The sequence below is a fragment of the Clarias gariepinus genome, chromosome 9, assembly GCF_024256425.1.
Source record: "Clarias gariepinus isolate MV-2021 ecotype Netherlands chromosome 9, CGAR_prim_01v2, whole genome shotgun sequence".
NCBI lineage: Eukaryota > Metazoa > Chordata > Actinopteri > Siluriformes > Clariidae > Clarias > Clarias gariepinus.
Window position 1 is genome coordinate 15950448 of NC_071108.1, and position 18840 is coordinate 15969287.

At 38.1% G+C, this 18840-nt stretch overlaps 1 protein-coding gene and 1 non-coding gene across 4 annotated transcripts; one reads left to right on the top strand and one right to left on the bottom strand.

Annotated features, from left to right (window-relative positions):
- Nucleotides 1–2260: 2260 nt before the first annotated feature.
- trnav-cac (transfer RNA valine (anticodon CAC)) lies at nucleotides 2261–2333 on the top strand. Its single transcript has one exon. It is a non-coding gene; the product is annotated as a tRNA-Val (tRNA).
- Nucleotides 2334–4033: 1700 nt separating this feature from the next.
- Nucleotides 4034–18784, bottom strand: tbc1d25 (TBC1 domain family, member 25). Of its 3 annotated transcripts, XM_053504574.1 has the most exons (8): nucleotides 18652–18768; nucleotides 18354–18417; nucleotides 12414–12523; nucleotides 10194–10348; nucleotides 9783–9976; nucleotides 9356–9544; nucleotides 8707–8982; nucleotides 4034–7853 (listed from the first exon to the last, which is right to left on the bottom strand). In XM_053504574.1, exons 2-8 carry the CDS (start codon nucleotides 18399–18401, stop codon nucleotides 6147–6149), a joined length of 2679 nt encoding a protein of 892 aa, XP_053360549.1. In that variant the 5' UTR covers nucleotides 18402–18417; nucleotides 18652–18768; the 3' UTR covers nucleotides 4034–6146. The 3 variants fall into 3 exon arrangements, with proteins under 3 accessions (XP_053360549.1, XP_053360550.1, XP_053360551.1); XM_053504575.1 differs by having other exon boundaries at nucleotides 9852–9976; nucleotides 18354–18784; XM_053504576.1 differs by lacking the exons at nucleotides 9783–9976; nucleotides 10194–10348; nucleotides 18354–18417; nucleotides 18652–18768 and having other exon boundaries at nucleotides 12414–12522.
- Nucleotides 18785–18840: the final 56 nt, after the last annotated feature.

Genomic DNA, 18840 nt, shown 5'->3' on the forward strand with positions numbered 1-18840 from the left:
ATGTCACAGTTCAGATGGGACTCATATGAAGCTTCTGCAGTCCCACTGGAGCTAAACTGAGTGAGTAACAGTATATCAGCAGTCAAATCAGATCACACTCCTGTTGAATCCAGTCAGATTTTGGCAGCCATTGATTACAATGTACCCACATTCCAGGTGACACATTTGTACAGAGCAGAAAATTTCTAAAGATCAAGACATACTGTAATGTCTTATATGCCGCTCAGTTTTGATTTAAGGCGGACTTGAAAAAAACTGAACTATCACTTTAAGCAACGCAAACCTAACATTCATTACTGCTGATGGGACTGCAATCAAAGACGAACCAAGGTTTTTTTTTTAAACACCAACACCAAGGTGGTTATTTTTTTTTAAACAAAGTGCATATTCTTTGACAAAATATTAATCTAAAATCTTAAAAATACAGAACAATCTTCTTATTTACAGTAATGGAATTTCACCTTAAAAATGGTGCTTATGAGCCTTAGCTACAGCAAATGCTGTCACTATGTCCTCCATATTCAAAGACCTTTATATGTTCCGTTCAATTGAAATTGGTCCATTGTTTACCTGAGGTATGTTTTTATCAGCTTTAAAGCTGAAAAGATTCTCTCACCAGAGGCAACGGTAGTGGGGACTTAAACAATGCTCCTATTTATAGAAATATAAGGTAATCATCTTAATTTATTATTAGTTTATCAGCTGGCTATGTTAACTAGTTTTCTAGAGTTGTAAAGTAAATGTATTGATATAGTAACACTATATCTAACATGCTGAGCTTACCATTTTTACTGTCAGAAGGATGGACTGGGGTATCTCCCTGAGGTGGTGGTGGTGACAGGAACTTAAGCAATGCTCCTGAATGCAGAAATATATGATTAGCATTTCAATTTAATCCTTTTAATTGAATTTACAGTTTATTAACTAATAGTTCATTTTTAGTTGACAACTAACTCTTTAATGTAGAAGAGCTAAATAAAAATGTTAACTAAGTAAATGTAATGATATTTATTTAAATTGTTTTGTGACCTCTCCACTGGCAGGAAAACACAGTACCAAAACTTGCCAAGTGGTGATGTTTACCTCATTAACATCATCACCTATTGCAGCCTATTAATACCTGAATAAAACACACGCTGCTGCTACAGTACGTGTAACACTAGCTAGTAAGCCTTTAAAAAACTAGACAATCGAGAAAATTATTAAACGAAAATATGCTGAAACTACAAAAACACTGGTTTGTCATATAATTATCTTTAAGTCATCAATGTCCATTATCTCCATCACTTAACTTATCGCTGTCATGTTTCCTCTTTTCCTCCTCTTCTTTTTCCGCTTTTGGCTGCCAGATGGATAAGTCCTTTTCCTTTTTTAAAAAAGCTTAGTAATAAGTGCTGCTGTGCAAGTTTGAAAACCGCGGCTGACGCATCACGAAGAAAAAGCAAGCACATCCAGCGTAAAGAGAGAGGGAGCCCTCTAGGGGGGATGCGGATATATTGCTCCATGTTGCGTGTATGTTTTTAATAATGACATTATAGATTGTTCAAATGGTCAGCTGTCGGGGCCTGAAAATGCGGGGCCCCAGGCAATTGCCTGTCTTGCCTGCCTTATTGCTACGCCTCTGACTGCAATGGCAGTAAAAGTGTAACGTCCATTTGTCTTGGCTTCAAGATTTTCTGCAAATCCATTGAATTATTTAATTTACAAATGGCAGCTGCTGTGTAGTTCTGATCATGTGACAGAAAGAGGCAATGCAGACGAAATGCAGACAGGAAAGAGACACAACATGTTGTATTCAATTATGGTGCCACTACTTGTTAATAACTGTATTTTCTTGTCCCTTACTTTAATTTATAAATGAACTAGCTGGGCATGATCAACAAATGCCAATAAATTATTTTTTAAATACTGTTGTAATCTTGCAGTAACACCGGGAATTGAGAATTATATAACTTTATGATTATTTCTAGGTGATGGCAAATGAACAAATGGCAATAAGGTCAAATATGTAAAAACAATGCTTTTTACTCGTTAAATAAGACATGCACATTAACAAGATATGGATTTAATTTAATCATTTTGTTAAGCCAGTCTTTAAAAGGAGAGTAATATTTTCAAGTAAATTTGGACATGATTAGAAATCAGGCATTAAAAAAAAAAAAAAAAAAATTAAGACCATGCTTCGTTTCAGTGCGTCATCCTATTAACAGGAAAGCACACTAAAGGTGTTAATTGGATCAACAACTTTTCTTGTATGCAGGTTTCCGTAGTGTAGTGGTTATCACGTTCGCCTCACACGCGAAAGGTCCCCGGTTCGAAACCGGGCGGAAACAAGTTTTGAGGATTTACTGAGTTATTGATTTAACTAGAATTAAACGAGTATTATACAAAGTTAGTTCCGATCGAACAATATAATTGGACGAGAGGAATTCAAGGGCACTACTTGGTGTGTGTGTGACAATGGATTGTACACCATAGAGCACTAGCCTTCCATTTAACCCCAGATAATGGAGCTTATGTGTTAAAGAAAAAGAAGTGGAAATATGAATAGAAACTTAGAAGATTTACAGGACTGTCCACCAACTTCATGGCTTGCCTACATCCAGCAATGCAGCACTTCCTTAAGTGTGATATAGCACAATTATCTTATTTCTTACAACTTAAATGTCAGTTTTATTTGTGTATAATTAAAATAGTCAGAAAGCAGCATTACACAAATCCAGATGTAATGCTGACCAAGGCCCTTAACCCTCTCTGATCCAGTGGTGCCCATCATGGCTGACCCTGAGGTCTGGCCCCTGCTTCCTAACAAGCTGGGATATGTGAAGAAAAAAATTTCAATATGCTGTAATATGCATGTGACAATTAAAGGCTCCTTCAACACTTATCACAAAATCTCGCTGCTCAAGTTGAGTTAAATTTGATGGTGACCATCTGTGAACTGCAGTATTTAAGTCATTCTACAAATTTTCAATGGGGTTTAAGTCTGGGCTCTTACTAGGCCATGTGGTGCAAGGAAATTTTTCTCCTTCAAACAGTGTGTGGTCAGGTTTGCTATGTGCTTTGGGTCGTTGTCATGATGGAAGGAAAACATTCTCAAAAATTCAACTGGATTTTTGCCCCAAATATTTCCCCTCTCTCCTATCAAGAGCTCCAGTCACAGCAGCAGAGAAACACCCCCCATAACAGGATATTGCCACCTCCATGCTTTACTGGGAATGATGTCATTTTGATGGTGAGCTGTATTGGATTTCTGACAGTCATATCATTTGGTGTTGCAACCATCTAAAATCTGACCACCTCAGTTTTTGCAAAGCTCAATTGTGGCTGCACATGGCCTTTCTTGAGTAGTAGCTTTTTTCTTGCAACCTTCCCATATAAGCCACATTTGTGAAAAATTTGTGATATTGTTGTCACATGTGCACAATGACCACTCATTGTCATAAATTCCCGCAACTGCTTCAGAGTTGCTGTAGGCCTCTTGGTAACCAGTTTCCCCCTGGCTCTTTCCTCCAGTTTGGTGCGATGTCCTGATCCAGAGAGGATCTGCGTTGTACCAAATACCGTCCACTTCTTTATAATTTACTTTCCTGTGCTTCTAGGCAGTAATAAAACCTTTGATATTTTCTGTATACTATCTGAATTGTGCACAAGTTTATCCTGGAAATCTTTTGACAATGCCTTCCCACACATAATTGATTGTTTTTATTTGCACAATCAGGGACTAAAATGCTCCAGCTTTTCAAGCTGAGCTAATTAAAATGACCAAAGCTGATCACAGTTGAAATGTGATCGTTGGTTTTATGTGCCGTTTATCTTTACCTGATTGAGTTGACAAGTCTTAGTCTTTTCCGGACCAGGGTTTCTGTTGTTTTACTTTTTCTAATTTTTACAAATAACTATAACCTAGATAGCTATTACCCAAAAGACGGGTCATTACATAGATTTATTTAGCAAACAAATCTTCCACATTTACTTGCCTCATCTTTTCTATATGAAACTCTCAGACTGTAAGAATCACGAAGATACATCATTGGTCTTGGATGAATTTATTGTATAAATACAGGTATTGCTAGTGTTGTGTTCAGCAAACCTCTCAATGAGAATAATTTAACGTTCAATAAAGATTTTAAAGAAAACACAGAAGGCCCACAATGATTGCATTTCAAATAAAATTCCTTTGGCCCATGTTAATAAAGGATTTTAGCACTCCTAAGAAGAAATGAGAAGAAAAGAACACTTGGTGTTAAGACGTGTGAAAATCCCAAATTCTGCAGGAGGAATGATAACATATGACTAATGTACTTACTTTTACTGCTTTTGGTAAAGTTGTAATCATTTTACATATATCTGTTAAAATGGCAGGTTTGGGAATAAAAAAAAAAAAAGAGTTTAAAATAGGTTATACAGGAAAAAAGTAACAAATAACCTGGTTTCATATATGTACCTACACACCCTTTATAATGTGGCATATGACAATGCTCAGAATTAACCAATTATATCCAAACACGTGTTCAAAAGTTAAAAACTACAACTAGCCAAAACTTTATACTTTATACAGCTGTCATCAATCAAGTGATTCTAATCAACCCCAAATAAACATCATGCATTTTTGTAGAATCTCCTTAAGATTTTATTGGTTTCATCTAACTGCTGAAGCTGTGGTCTGCAAGGAGCAGAAAAGAGCAGGTACATTATCTCGTTTGTCAAAATAGTTCACTAGATAAAAAATATATATATATTAAATCAGTGTTGCCCAATCCTGGTTCTGGAAGACCCCTTGTCCTGCACATACTGCGCTTTATGCTTTCCCACCTTAATTGAGCAGTTAAATCAGGTATGCTGGGAGCTGAAAAAACACTGAAGTGTGCTGGGCAAAAGGGCATCCAGGACCGGGCGCTACCTTAGATGCACCATGGCATCAGCCAGAGGAGGAAAAGGGGGCACATTCTGGGGCATAATGTTAAAAGATACTGGCTGTACAAAACTATAACTAAAGAATTCAACTTCTGATGAGAAGCACATTAGTAGCAGCATCATGCTATGGGGCTGCTTCTTCAGCTGAGGCTGGGGTTCTACCCAAGAAGGAGCTATCATGATTTCCTCTAAGTGCTAATCCTTGCAGGCCTGCATAAGACAGCTAAAGACCTAACCCGTTTTTAAAACTTGTGTAACGTCTTAAAGAGGGAAGGTGATGCAGAGCAGATCCTCTCAAAATCAGACAGTTTATAAGCATTTTTGTAAAGAAGACAGAAATCAAAGGGACAAATGATAACTTTGTACAGTCTTACTCAAAACACTGACCACTGTATTGTTATTAGTAACTCTGTTACTAACTATATTACATTAAATGTAGGGAACAATCTAAAATTACTTATGTTGTTGTTTACTTAAAAAACCTGCAATTTTAACAGGAATTTAAAGACTTTTTATATGCAAAAAAAAAAGTTCCAAGGAAATGAGGCACTTTTAAACAAGAGTGGGCAAAACAGGTTCATCAGACATTTTTGGATAATATTACTACTTTAGCTGTACATTTAGGTCAATAGTGATGATTAATAAATTAGTCTTCTGTTGAGACACCTACCAGCGGTCTTGCTGTATGGAAGAAATTTACATCATATGTAAAATATTCTTAATAATTTACATCCAGTAAATCATTTTAGCCAGACCAGTTTATTGTGAGTTGATGAAAACTGGAGAGAGTTAGCGGCAAAGAAAACATTATGAATTATTAAAAGAAAAAAGAAAATCAAATGGAACTTGAATTAATGGATGCAACAGCGAAGATTATCAATGGTCTATAGGTTTTTAAGTCTCAGTCCAGCATTTCTGTCAAACGTTCATGCTGGTCTTTTCTGGAGTTTTATTTACATTGTTAAAGCAAAAATTGGATAAAGGATAAAGTGCAAGAAGTAACATACAGTACAATAAGTGGCATGCAAAAGTTTTGCAAAGAAAATCTCTCAGGAAAAATAAGCATCCTATGCAAAAAAATAAAATAAATAAATCTAATACCAGCAGAATGATTAAGACACAAAGCTCTTGTCCTGCTTTGGTTCACCACGTAAACAAAACCAGTAAAGCTTGTCATTAACACTGGAATAGATTATGAATTGAAATGAAATGTGTTCAGATAAAAATCATCAGGAAGATGAGGGAGAGAGCTCATTGGGTGATGTAGGGGAAGGTATCGTAGAGGCCAGATTATAGGTAGAGTTTGGGGAGGACGTCGTTGTGGACTGCAGGTTAGAAAAACTGGTTTTGGGGAGTGTTTGTGGTGAGGACGCAGCTGTGGTTGGTGAGTCCAAGCTGACCTCATCACCTTCCTCAGAGTCCCACACCTCACTCTGCAGGTAATCAGCAAACAGGGCCTTGGCACGCTGAAGAATACGACCAAGGTTGTGCTTGCGGACCAAGCGATCAAAATGCATGGCCAGCTCGTTATAATCCAAACTATTTTTAATAATGTGGTCACGATGCTCCAACAGGATGGAGAGGCACAAGAACAGCATGAAAGGATTGCCCTTGCCAAACTCTTGAGGAGGAGGAAGGGAACAGGGTTTAATACTGCTAACGTCAGGTTTGCCTGTAGTTGGAGTGTTTGCACCAGTTCCTGGAAGTTTGCATGGGGATGAAAGGTTGCTGGAGAATGGTTTGGGTAGTGATGGAGATTTAGCAAAGGATAAAATCGGTGAAGACAGCAGTGAGCGATTGTTGCCCAGGGATGGAGAGGAAAGTGCAGACTTTCCAGTGGGGGTTGATGGTGAGTGCATTCCAGTTCCATTAGACACAGCAGCTGAAGACACAAATCTCCCCAAAGCCTTATCAGGAGATGCAGCACTGCTCACAATAAATGAAGATGAGACTGGCTTCGACCCTGGAACATCTGGATACAGTGCTCTCCAGCTGGACATTGAAGGAGATGTTGCAGAGAACTGAGGGACATTTTTCCAGTTCAGTATACTTGGAGGAAAGGGAGAAACTGTTTGTCCATTTTTCTCCTCTGTCTGAGGAGATGAAGGTTTCTCATTTCCACTTATTAAAGGCTGCCTCTCTCCAGGATCATCCTCACTGTCTTCTGTGGACTGACGGACTGTAAGAGGTAATGAATGCGTGGCCTGAAACTTTTCCAAAGATAATGTGGGATCTGATGTTTCAATTTCGTTAGCTTCAAAACTATCCTCATTTCGTGCACTGTAGTACTTAAATTCTCCAAAACTGGACTGCTTCTCAAAAGGAGGTGCTGGTGGGGGGCCTTCAGTGTTCACTGCACAATCCATACCATAAATTCCTTTGTCCACTTCATCCGATGGCTTCTCTTCCTTTCTCTCTGCCTCCAAGCTGAGACTGTGTCCCCCGTCTGCCTCTTCTCTGGACGGCCTTAACATGTGTCGCCGCCGCTGCTCTGTCTGCTCTCTCTCCAGGTTTTCATTCTCCAACTTTGGGCAGCTGCCCTCACGACTAGGGGACTCGCCTTCTTCAAGCGGTAGCCCAAGCAGCTCAACCTCGGTCTCAGGTGGGTCTGGAGGCAGAGAGCTCCACGTCACCTCTAACATCCTCAGTGCATCGTCAAAAGCAAACTCGCGCTTTAGTTCGAGAAGCAGCCAGCGGTAACAAAAAAAGAGGTCGTCAGCACCTTTGGAGACCAGATAGGTATAAAATTCAGGATCTGAGTATTGCAAGAGTAACTTAAGGTGCTGGAACTTAATAGACATTAGTTGGCCGTCAGGGCGGAAGTTGCCTTCTAAGCGCTTCATGATACCACAAAAACAAATAAAGGCGTGCGCTTCATTGTCCATGACAGCAAGGATCGGAGAGGCAATATCACTCATACCTTGACAATAAGACACCTGTAGAACAATTGGAACAATTAAAAATTATTAAAGCAAAGCTGCTGATCGTCATATTTATACTGAAGCCTGCTTTTTTAAAACAGCAATTTACAACTTTTAAATGTAACTCTTTGTATTGTAATATTTTTGTTACTGGGACATTAACGCTGAACGTATTTGGTGTCACAGGAATAGGGTATAGTTTCATCATCCAGGTTTCATGAACTATATCATGAAAATATATATAGCTATATTCATGGCTATATTTTTTTAATGTCTGATGAGATCCTCTTTTTAAAAAGTTTAACTCGTATTTGGACAATTGTCTAGATTAGGACACCAACATATCATTAAGATATTATACCAATGAACTGGAAAATCTATACAGAAATTCAGTGGGGTCCAGAAGTCCAAATGAATAATGGGAAATGCTTTAGTTTGGCATTATTTTTCTATTTAATCCAAATGTTTTATTACAAATGACATCAGCGATAATCTGCTTGAAAAAGAGAATCTTTGAATAATATTATAAAAATAAAAATATTTGAGAAAGTTTCAGAATTTTTTTTTGTGAATTTAGCATTTGATTTGTTCCTTTTATGGTTTAATGACTGTCTGATAGCCGTCAAAAGTGTGTTTAAATTCTGTTATGTTTGAACAAATACAACAAAATGTTGTTTAAACATTTGCAACCAGGGGTGTGGCTGTGAGCTGGAGTTCTACAGTCAGTGCTGGAATCTCAGACCCTTACTGTATATTTATAAAATTGATTTTCATTTTTGTTATTCCCCTCCCTTTTTAAGAAAGACAAAAAAAATAACATTTCAGGAAACAGAATTTTTTTACATTTTAAGACAATTTTTACGCCCACCTGCGGATGCGTGATGGCAAAAGTGGTAAGGAGATCAGTCAAAGCGGTCAAGTGAGGACTGTCCTCCGAGCCGGCATAGTACGGATGGGCTCGGTCCGTTCTAAGCACATCCTTTAAAACATTTCCTCTAATGAACTCCAGATCCTCTGAGCTCACCCTGGATTTCCACTCACTTTTGAGCTGGTCATATTCTCTTGTTTTCCTCTTCATGTAGTCCATCCTTTCCTGCCCCGTCAGGCCATCTGGGTACACATTTAAAAGGTAACGCCACACTACCTATAATCGGAAAAAAGGTTCAATAATAGAACTGATAAAAATGCTTTAAAAATGTTTTAATTAAAACAACAGTGTTATTATTAATGTTTTATATTATTATTATTATTATTATATAACATTATTACATATGTAATGATGAACATATTCTTGAACTGCTATGGTAAATGTTGTCCTAACAATTCAGTACTGCCTCAAAAATTTTGGGTCAAAATTGTCAGGACATTTGTAGCTTCAAACATGAAAGAAGTTCAACTACACACTGACAGACAAGAGTCACTAGTCAGACAGGCGATGGAATAGTACTTTAAAGTTACATAAGAATTAGACAGTGACACTGCAGTCATTTGTTGATTGTCTTAAAAACAATCTTCACCTTGCGGAGGGATGGCTCAACCCCCCCATGATAAATGCGGAGCCGTAGTTCCTCTGGCCGCGTCAGCTGACCCTGGTTGTTCAAGTAACTGTGAAATTCTGCATCACTCAGTGGGGGCTTGAATGGCTTGACCTCCTCCCCGTATGACCAGCTTAATGCCTGCTGCACCTTAGACAACGTCCGACCCATCTAAAAGACAGAAAAAGATGAATATATAGTCAAAATATAGAATAAATCAGAATAAATAGTCAAACCTTAAATGCATTAATTTATTCATTTAGTGCGTTCACGTAATCTAGAAGCTATTTTTTTTTAATGGCACCATGCTGTTTCCCACATGAAAGGTTAACGCCTGCCTAATCCTCAAGCATGCTTCTTTGGGAAACTGCCTTTGGTTAAAGTGCGATTGCATTAGGAGATGAGGAACCTGACTGAACGCAGCAGAGACTGGCTGGTAAAACAGGTGGCTGACAGGGTGAAGAACATCATCAGTAACCTGGGACAGCAGGGACTGGGTAAAGGGAAGAGCCGTGGACGTCAGGGACCTCTTCTCCCCCTGCAGTTGATCTGAGCCAATCACATCCTTAGGACTTATGATGTCCCAGTCCTCTAGCACTGGACCTGGGACAACAAAACGATCACAGAAATGGCTGCTGAGACTAAGTGACAGCTACGTTCTTTAGTTACCAAAACAACATATTTAATTAAAGCTGATTTAATGAACACGTAAACAGATCTCCTCGAAAGAACGTTTTTTTGTTTTTTTTTAGTCTGTAGGCAGTTCTTTTTTTAAATACTCGCATGCTAAGCATGGCATGACAACAATCTATTTACTTACTCTCTTCTGAAGGCTTAATGTCCATCTTAAGCTGGAGGTAAGGCTTAGCTGCACTGACAAACGCTGCATCTAAATCCCAATCAGACAGGAGCGAGAGATAGACTTCTGCACCCATGCGATCCCGGGACAGGTAGCTAATACCAAAATTACGCCTTCTGTGGAGGAAAAGAATATATCTATATAGTATTTTTAAGACTTTTAAATCTTCTCAAGCTTACTTAAAAGAAAAATATAAGCCACTTCTTCTTTGTCTTTCGGCTGTTGCCTTTCAGGGGTCGCCACAGCGAATCATTTGCCTCCATCTAACCCTATCCTCTGCATCCTCTTCTCTCACACCAACTAACTTCATGTCCTCTCTCACTGCATCCATAAATCTCCTCTTTGGTCTTCCTCTAGACCTCCTGCCTGGCAGTTCCATCCTAAGCATCCTTCTACCGATATATTCACAATCTCTCCTCTGAACATGTCCAAACCACCTCAATTTGGCCTCTCTGACTTTATCTCCAAAACATCTAACATGGGTTGTCCCTCTGATGAACTCATTCTTGATCCTATCCATCCTTGCCACTCCCAAAGAGAACCTCAACATCTTCAGCTCTGCTACCTCCGACTCTGCCTCCTGTCTTTTCTTCAGTGCTACTGTCTCTAAGCCGTAGAGCATTGCTGGTCTCACCACAGTCCTGTACACTTTTCCTTTTATTCTCGCTGATACTCTTTTATCGCACAACACACCTGAAACTTTTCTCTACCCATTCCAACCTGCCTGTACCCGCCTCTTCACCTCCTTTCCACACTCTCCGTTGCTCTGGACCATTGACCCTAAGTACTTAAAATCCTGCACCTTCTTTACCTCTGCTCCCTGTAGCCTCACCGATCCTCTTGGGTTCCTCTCTTTTACACACATGTATTTTGTCTTGCTGCGGCTAATCTTTATTCCTCTGCTTTCCAGAGCATACCTCTACCTCTCCAAATTTTCCTTCACCTGATCCCTGCTCTCGCTACAAAGCAAAATGTCATCTGCAAACATCATAGTCCATGGAGACTCCTGTCTTACCTCATCTGTCATCCTGTCCATCACCAGAGCAAACAAAAAGGGGCTTAAAGCCGATCCTTGATGCAGACCCACCTCCACCTTGAACTCTTCTGTCGTACCTATTGCACATCTCACCATTGTCGTACAGCTCTCATACATGTCCTGCACCACTCTAACATACTTCTCTGCCACTCCAGACCTTCTCATACAATACCACAGCTCCTCTCTTGGCATCCTGTCATACGCCTTCTCTAAATCTACAAAGACACAATGCAACTCTCTGTTACCTTCTCTGTACTTCTCCGCCAGCATCCTCAAAGCAAATACTGCATCTGATGTACTCTTTCTAGGCATAAAACCATATTGCTGCTCACAAAAAATACATAAGCCACTGCAATGTAAAATTTAAATAAGCTTTTGGAACAAAATATTTTTTTGTTTACTACAGTATGCAAACAACGAATCTGTCAACAATCTTTGCTCTAAGGTTTACTCAGCTGTTAAGCTTTTTTCCTGAAAAGGGAAATGATTAACTTAACCTAGTTCAGTTTGTGTTTGAGCAAATGTTGTTATCAGACAAAATAACCAGACCACATTTAGGCTTGACTGGTACTCTAATGGTTACAGAATTGAAGTTTTTCCTCTACCTGGGGAATGTGGAAAATTGCTCTAATACAGGGTGGGGGAAAAGAACTATTTATTAAAAATGAGTAATAAAGTCCATATTTCTAACACAAACGTATTAAAACAAATCGTATACGTGTACCTTACTACATAGGAAAATGAAAGCAAATCATTAAATTTCAATGTGGATGGACAGCCATGTCTTCTTGCATCGTTCACTGAGCCTGTAGCATTGCAATCAGCATTGCATGACATTTTTTTTGTCTCCAGATATAGTCTTGCATTCCTCACTTTGTACACCATCTCTGTGCAAGAACAATAGAATTCCACACTTCACAGCATGCTGTGATCTTAGCTCGCTCCCTTTGTTTATGTTGCATGTGTTGCCTCTTGCAGCCGATGCCTGTACTATCGACACAGCAAATATGAAATCCTATTTACCATTGTCTATTTAGAGACTGTTTTCATCATGACTCTACAAGTTCCCTGTAGATAAAATCATGGATGCACACCAATCTAACATATTTCCTATTTAGTACCTCATTTGTCATGGACACACTCACCCATTGAGCTCAAAGGCTCGTATCAGGATGTGCTGCAGCACCTCCAGTGATGTGATCTGTGGATCAACAGCAAAGGAGCGGAATTCCACTGGTTCCAATCCTTCACATTTCTGCATGAGGAAGGGAAGAGGAGGAGAGAAACTAAATAAAAGTCATACATTATGTCCACAGACTAAGCCCAAATTACACTTTACAATGTCAATTTAAGTTTCTCTTTAACATAAGCAGACATTTCAGTTTTGGATCCGGTTTTAGGTTTGTTCTCATTCATTTATTAATAAATGTTACTTCCTTTCCTCTAAATCTAAGACTTTTCGAACTCCTTTGCATCCATGTACAGTATGGGATGCTACACCACATTAGAACAGTGAGAAGAGTGGCTTGTTCACATTTGCCCCCTAGTGTCTGGTTTCAATTAGTCCATCGGTTTCTAAACTAGACCAAATGTTTCGTTTTATACAAGAAAAAAATGCTGGTGTTATCTTCAACATATTAAATGTCATTGTATTAAGTAGTAACATCAGCCTCTGTTTAAAAGGTTTCATATAACATGAATATTCAGATCTACACTTATTTATGCTGCTTTTTCCCCGCTGATGGTTTCAATTCATACCACAAACATAATTAAGTAGAGAAATCTCTAGGGCAAATTATAAAATAATAAACTAAGTATTAAAAAAAATAAATAATAATAATAATAATAATAATAATAAAACACCAGGGGTGTTGGGGAACACTGAATTTAAGGCCTATTAGGAAGATCCTGTGGGTACATTTCACAACACTACATAAATATTCAGTCTATACTCACCTAAAGGATTATTAGGAACATCTGTTCAATTTCTCATTAATGAAATTATCTAATCAACCAATCACATGGCAGTTGATTCAATGCATTTAGGGGTGTGGTCCTGGTCAAGACAATCTCCTGAACTCCAAACTGAATGTCAGAATGGGAAAGAAAGGTGATTTAAGCAATTTTGAGCGTGGCATGGTTGTTGGTGCCAGACGGGCCGGTCTGAGTATTTCACAATCTGCTCAGTTACTTGGATTTTCACGCACAACCATTTCTAGGGTTTACAAAGAATGGTGTGAAAAGAGAAAAACATCCAGTATGCAGCAGTCCTGTGGGCGAAAATGCCTTGTTGATGCTAGAGGTCGGAGGAGAATGGGCCGACTGATTTAAGCTGATAGAAGAGCAACTTTGACTGAAATAACCACTCGTTACAACCGAGGTATGCAGCAAAGCATTTGTGAAGCCACAACACGCACAACCTTGAGGCGGATGGGCTACAACAGCAGAAGACCCCACCGGGTACCACTCATCTCCACTACAAATGGGAAAAAGAGGCTACAATTTGCACAAGCTCACCAAAATTGGACAGTTGAAGACTGAAGAAAAAATGTTGCCTGGTCTGATGAGTCTCGATTTCTGTTGAGACATTCAAATGGTAGAGTCAGAATTTGGTGTAAACAGAATGAGGACATGGATCCATCATGCCTTGTTACCACTGTGCAGGCTGCTGGTGGTGGTGGTGTAATGGTGTGGGGGATGTTTTTCTTGGCACATTTTAGGCTGCTTAGTGCCAATTGGGCATTGTTTAAATGCCACGGGCTACCTGAGCATTGTTTCTGACCATGTCCATCCCTTTATGACCTCCATGTACCCATCCCCTGATGGCTACTTCCAGCAGAATAATGCACCATGTCACAAAGCTCGAATCATTTAAAATTGGTTTCTTGAACATGACAATGAGTTCACTGTACTAAAATGGCCCCACAGTCACAAGATCTTAACCCAATAGAGCATCTTTGGGATGTGGTGAAACAGGAGCTTCGTGCCCTGGATGTGCATCCCACAAATCTCCATCAACTGCAAGATGCTATCCTATCAATATGGGCCAACATTTCTAAAGAATGCTTCCAGCACCTTGTTGAACCAATGCCACGTAGAATTAAGGCAGTTCTGAAGGGGAAAGGGGTCAAACACCGTATTAGTATGGTCTTCCTAATAATCCTTTAGGTGAGTGTATATTGTATATATTCATTATAAATATACTTGTTATCGATCTAGGGGAATAATCTTATACCTTGAGATACTGGTGGTTCAAATGAAATTTAAAAAGTATTCATTTTTTTAAACAAAAATAAGCTTTTTATATTGTGTGTCAGTCAAAGGGTATGTAAAATAGTAAATGAAATAATGAATTTTCTTTTTAGCCTTTCTCATGTTTTAGCAAAAAAAAAAAAAAAAAGGTGTTAACTTAATGTGTTTGAAGAATAAACTATAATCTAGTGTAGCCATTGATCTACATATTGCACTAATAGTGATATATAGTATATATATATATATATATATATATATATATATATAGTATATATATAAATATTATATATTTAGTGTGTACACTTTTGTTTTTTTAATGTGATAAAAAAAATACAAACACTATCTAAAAAACCTGAACCAACATTACACACCAACTACAGTATACACCAGTAAACTGGTGACATGTTTATGGTCACCCAAGCTTCACTCATACCTGGGACCTAATCTGTCTTGTTCAATCCCACAGAAAAGCTAATGCAGCACAAATAGAAGCGTACTCATGAAAAGTTAACTGGAAGGGAAAGGCTTCATATGAGAAGGTGTGCAAGCAAGAAGGGTGACTGCAGTCTTAAGAAGATTTTCAAGCAAAGGTCAGTGCATCAAGAGGCACCACACAGATATGTCTTCAGGAAATGGACTACAACTCTTGCATTCCTAGTATCAAGCCAATGTCAAAAACATCTTTCCTGGACCAATGAGAAAAAGAACTGGACCGTTGCTCAATGGTCCAAAGTCCTCTTTTCATAAAATGGTAAATTTTGCCTTTAATTTGGAAATCAAAGTCCCAGAGTCTGTAGGAAGAGTGGTGAGGCACAGGATTCAAGTTGCTTGAAATACAATGTGAAGTTTCCACAGTCTGTGATGATTTGGGGTGCAACGTCACCTGCTGGTGTTAGTCCACTGTGTTTTATCAAATCCAAAGTCACCACATCTACCAGAAGATTTTAGAGCATGTCATGCCTCTGTCTGTTCAAAAGTTTTGTAGAGATTCTGATTGCTTTTCCAGCTAGACTTAGCACCTGTTCACGGTGCCAAAACCATGGATAACTGGTTTGGTGACCATGATATTACTGTGCTTGATTGACAGGACAACCCGTCTGACCTGATTCTATGAAGTATTGTCAAGAGAAAAATGAGAAACTCCCAAAGCAGCAACACAGATGATTATTTTATTACTTTAGATTTTTGGAAATATTAAATTATTTTATAAAAAGATATATAAAATACTAATGAAACTAAATAAATAACTATGAAAATAAAACAGACCAGAGCAGTGAAATCTTTATATATAATTTTCCCGTTTTCATCAAAAAATGATGGCAAGTAAGTTAATGTGTCAATCTTATTTATGATTAGTATGCAATGTGTATATCCATTCATATTAATATGTAAACTGTAAAGGGCACAAACGTGTCTATTTGTTTTTGGTACACCAATAATTTTATGCTTACCAATAACTGAACAGTGAAAAAGAAGATATTTTCAGTCACCAAGGAATTAACTGTTTAAAATATGTAATGCGGTGGATAATATTTTCTGGTTTGTTTAAACATAAAATAACAATAGTATTTCGAACAAACTTTAGAAAGCCTATGACAGGAAAAAAGATAATATAAGCAATTTATGACCTGCAGTTTTACAATCCTCATGCCACAAACAAAATGACAGCTGTTATGTAAAATGACAAACTCCCTGTGACACCACTACACAGTAACATATTGTACGATACATGACTAGAGCTCTGAAAGCTGTCATTACAATTTTCAAAATAGATATCCTTTAACTGTAGTATATAATAAAAATACATATGTTTAATCAAACCAAAGAGGTAGAACAAAGGCAATGAAAATCCTCATCACAATCACGTTCATACTAGCTGAGTCAGGTGTTCCTCTGGCTTAGTCAGAGATGTCCATGTCAAACCATAACCATATTATGTTTAAATGAATGAACAAGCAAATTAATGTATAAATGAATAAAAAAGTAACACCACAACACGTGCATTTGTTTTTATGTTTGTTCTTACGAACAATGCGCAAGCAACATCCCTTATAAATATACAACCAGAGATCTACTCGAGAAACCATGACGTCTACCTAAAAACCTGACACCTCTTTAATCAAACATGTAAGAGATCCAATCCCTATCCGTTACCAATACCAGCCTTGTACTGTATAGCATACCTTCCAATTACAATTACGAAGACAATACAGTACTTTTATTATTTTAAAATATATTTTTTCACACACTTGATAAAATAGCTTCAACAGCCAGAGCTGCATATTAACACAACATGTACTTAGAGATCCTATTGCAAACACCTGATTTACCAAACAGGCAAGTAACTCTCTTCAAATTCATTTAAAAACACACTGGAAGCCGTTTAAAAAAAAACAATCAGACTTGCACTATAAACTGAAAAAAAAATAGACTGCAAATAAAATTAGCTTTCAGGGCTAAAAACAAAATATTACTACACGTATATACATGTAACTCTGCTTATAACAGTCTCACTGATCACAGATATATTTATATACTCATAATTTACTCTAACCGGCCATGACTTTTATTACATCACTTTTTGCATTGCTCTCATTTTTAACTGCTGAAACTCAGTTGCTTATTTCAATGTGCACTATTACTGTATGTCCACTGAATAGTCTTCATTGTCTAAATTTGCACATATTTATCTAATTCTTTACATATATTTATATATAATTTGATATATTTTTTTCTAGTCAGCTCAGTGGAGGCATGGGTCATCTCCCACATGTGTACTTCCTTTGATTATATGATTGACGGCAGCACGGTAGCTCAGTGGTTAGCACTGTCGCTTTTGCACTTAACAACTATACGACGATCATGGCAAACTAACTGACAACTGTGCCGATGGTTTCGAAAAAAAGCCTATTAATAACTGTCTGCTAATTCTCAAAATTACAGTTTGTGACCAAAGCTTTTAATTTAATCCCTACATACAATTTAAGATGGTTCTACATTAATTTACCGCCGTGTCCGTGTTTCTGGGGCCTGTGCATGTGTGTTCTCGTTGTGCTTGGTGGGTTTCCTCTGGGTACTTTGGTTTCCTCCCACAGTTCAAAGACATGCATATTGGGCTAATTGGCATTCCCAAATTATCCATAGCTACGTGTGTGTCTGTGTGTATGTGTGTGTGCGCCCTTTGTGTCCAAAGTCTCCTGGGATAGGTTCCAGACCCTAAGTGATATGAAGGATCGAATGTATGATTGGTAATTGTAGCTACATGTCTATTGTGTTACTATACTTGTATCAATACAAGTATCAATCTATCTATCTAAAGATAAAACAGTAGCCAAACAATATACTTGAAACATTATGAGACAAAGGTCAATGAACTGTATTTGTGGTTTTATTTTGGTGTAATGTAACTAAAAATCAGTATTAAATGAAAATTTTATTTGAATATCGTGACAAGCCTAGGTTTTCAAAACATTTCTTCTAGCTTAACAAATATGTGCGAAGTCTAAACCGACTGCTATTGACAAAATGATGCCAGCATTACAACAACAACAACAACAACAACAACAGCAGGCACTGCCATAACAATCAATAATAAACCAGAAAGGACTGGAATGTAAATAAATATTTAGGAAATAACAGATGTGTCTAGCATTACTGATTTTATTTAGGATTTTAACAGAAATGACCACACGGACACTAGAAATAAAGCCTCTGTGATGTAACCTGTCTCCTCGTTGAGGTCGACTACGTGGAGCATCAGCTCTGTTATTGTTCGGTGTGTGTGTGTGTGTTTATTTCAGTCTCCCACCCGCTGCTTAGCCACAATTTCTCACCTTGACTTTGACTCGAACTACCCCCCTCTCCTCCTCCTCGGCCGACATGCTGGGGGAGCTCTCTCTGAAAAAAAAAACCCTTCAGGAATCCTGATCCTCCATCTATAAAACAGAAAAATCTAAGTCGGCTTGAATAAGGAGCCCAGACGCTTCGTGGATCGCCGTGTCTCTTTTGACAGATTCAGAAGAAAATCATCAGAGAACTAAGAGAAATGATCAGATTTCAAAATAAAAGCTGACACTCGATAAAAACGACTGTACGATCTCAGCATTTGGCATCATATATGCAAAATCATACCTATGTAACTGTAAACGAATATATAATTCTGTATTTGTTACGAAAGTCCAAGCTTTTAGTAAATAAAACGCTGAGTCGATGTTACATTTCTACACGCCTGGCTCTTTGTTTGTTCCCGCAGCCTCTGGCGTCAGCAGCGCCGCTCCGTATAACAGGATATGACGTCATATGTGTATGACGTAATTTGAT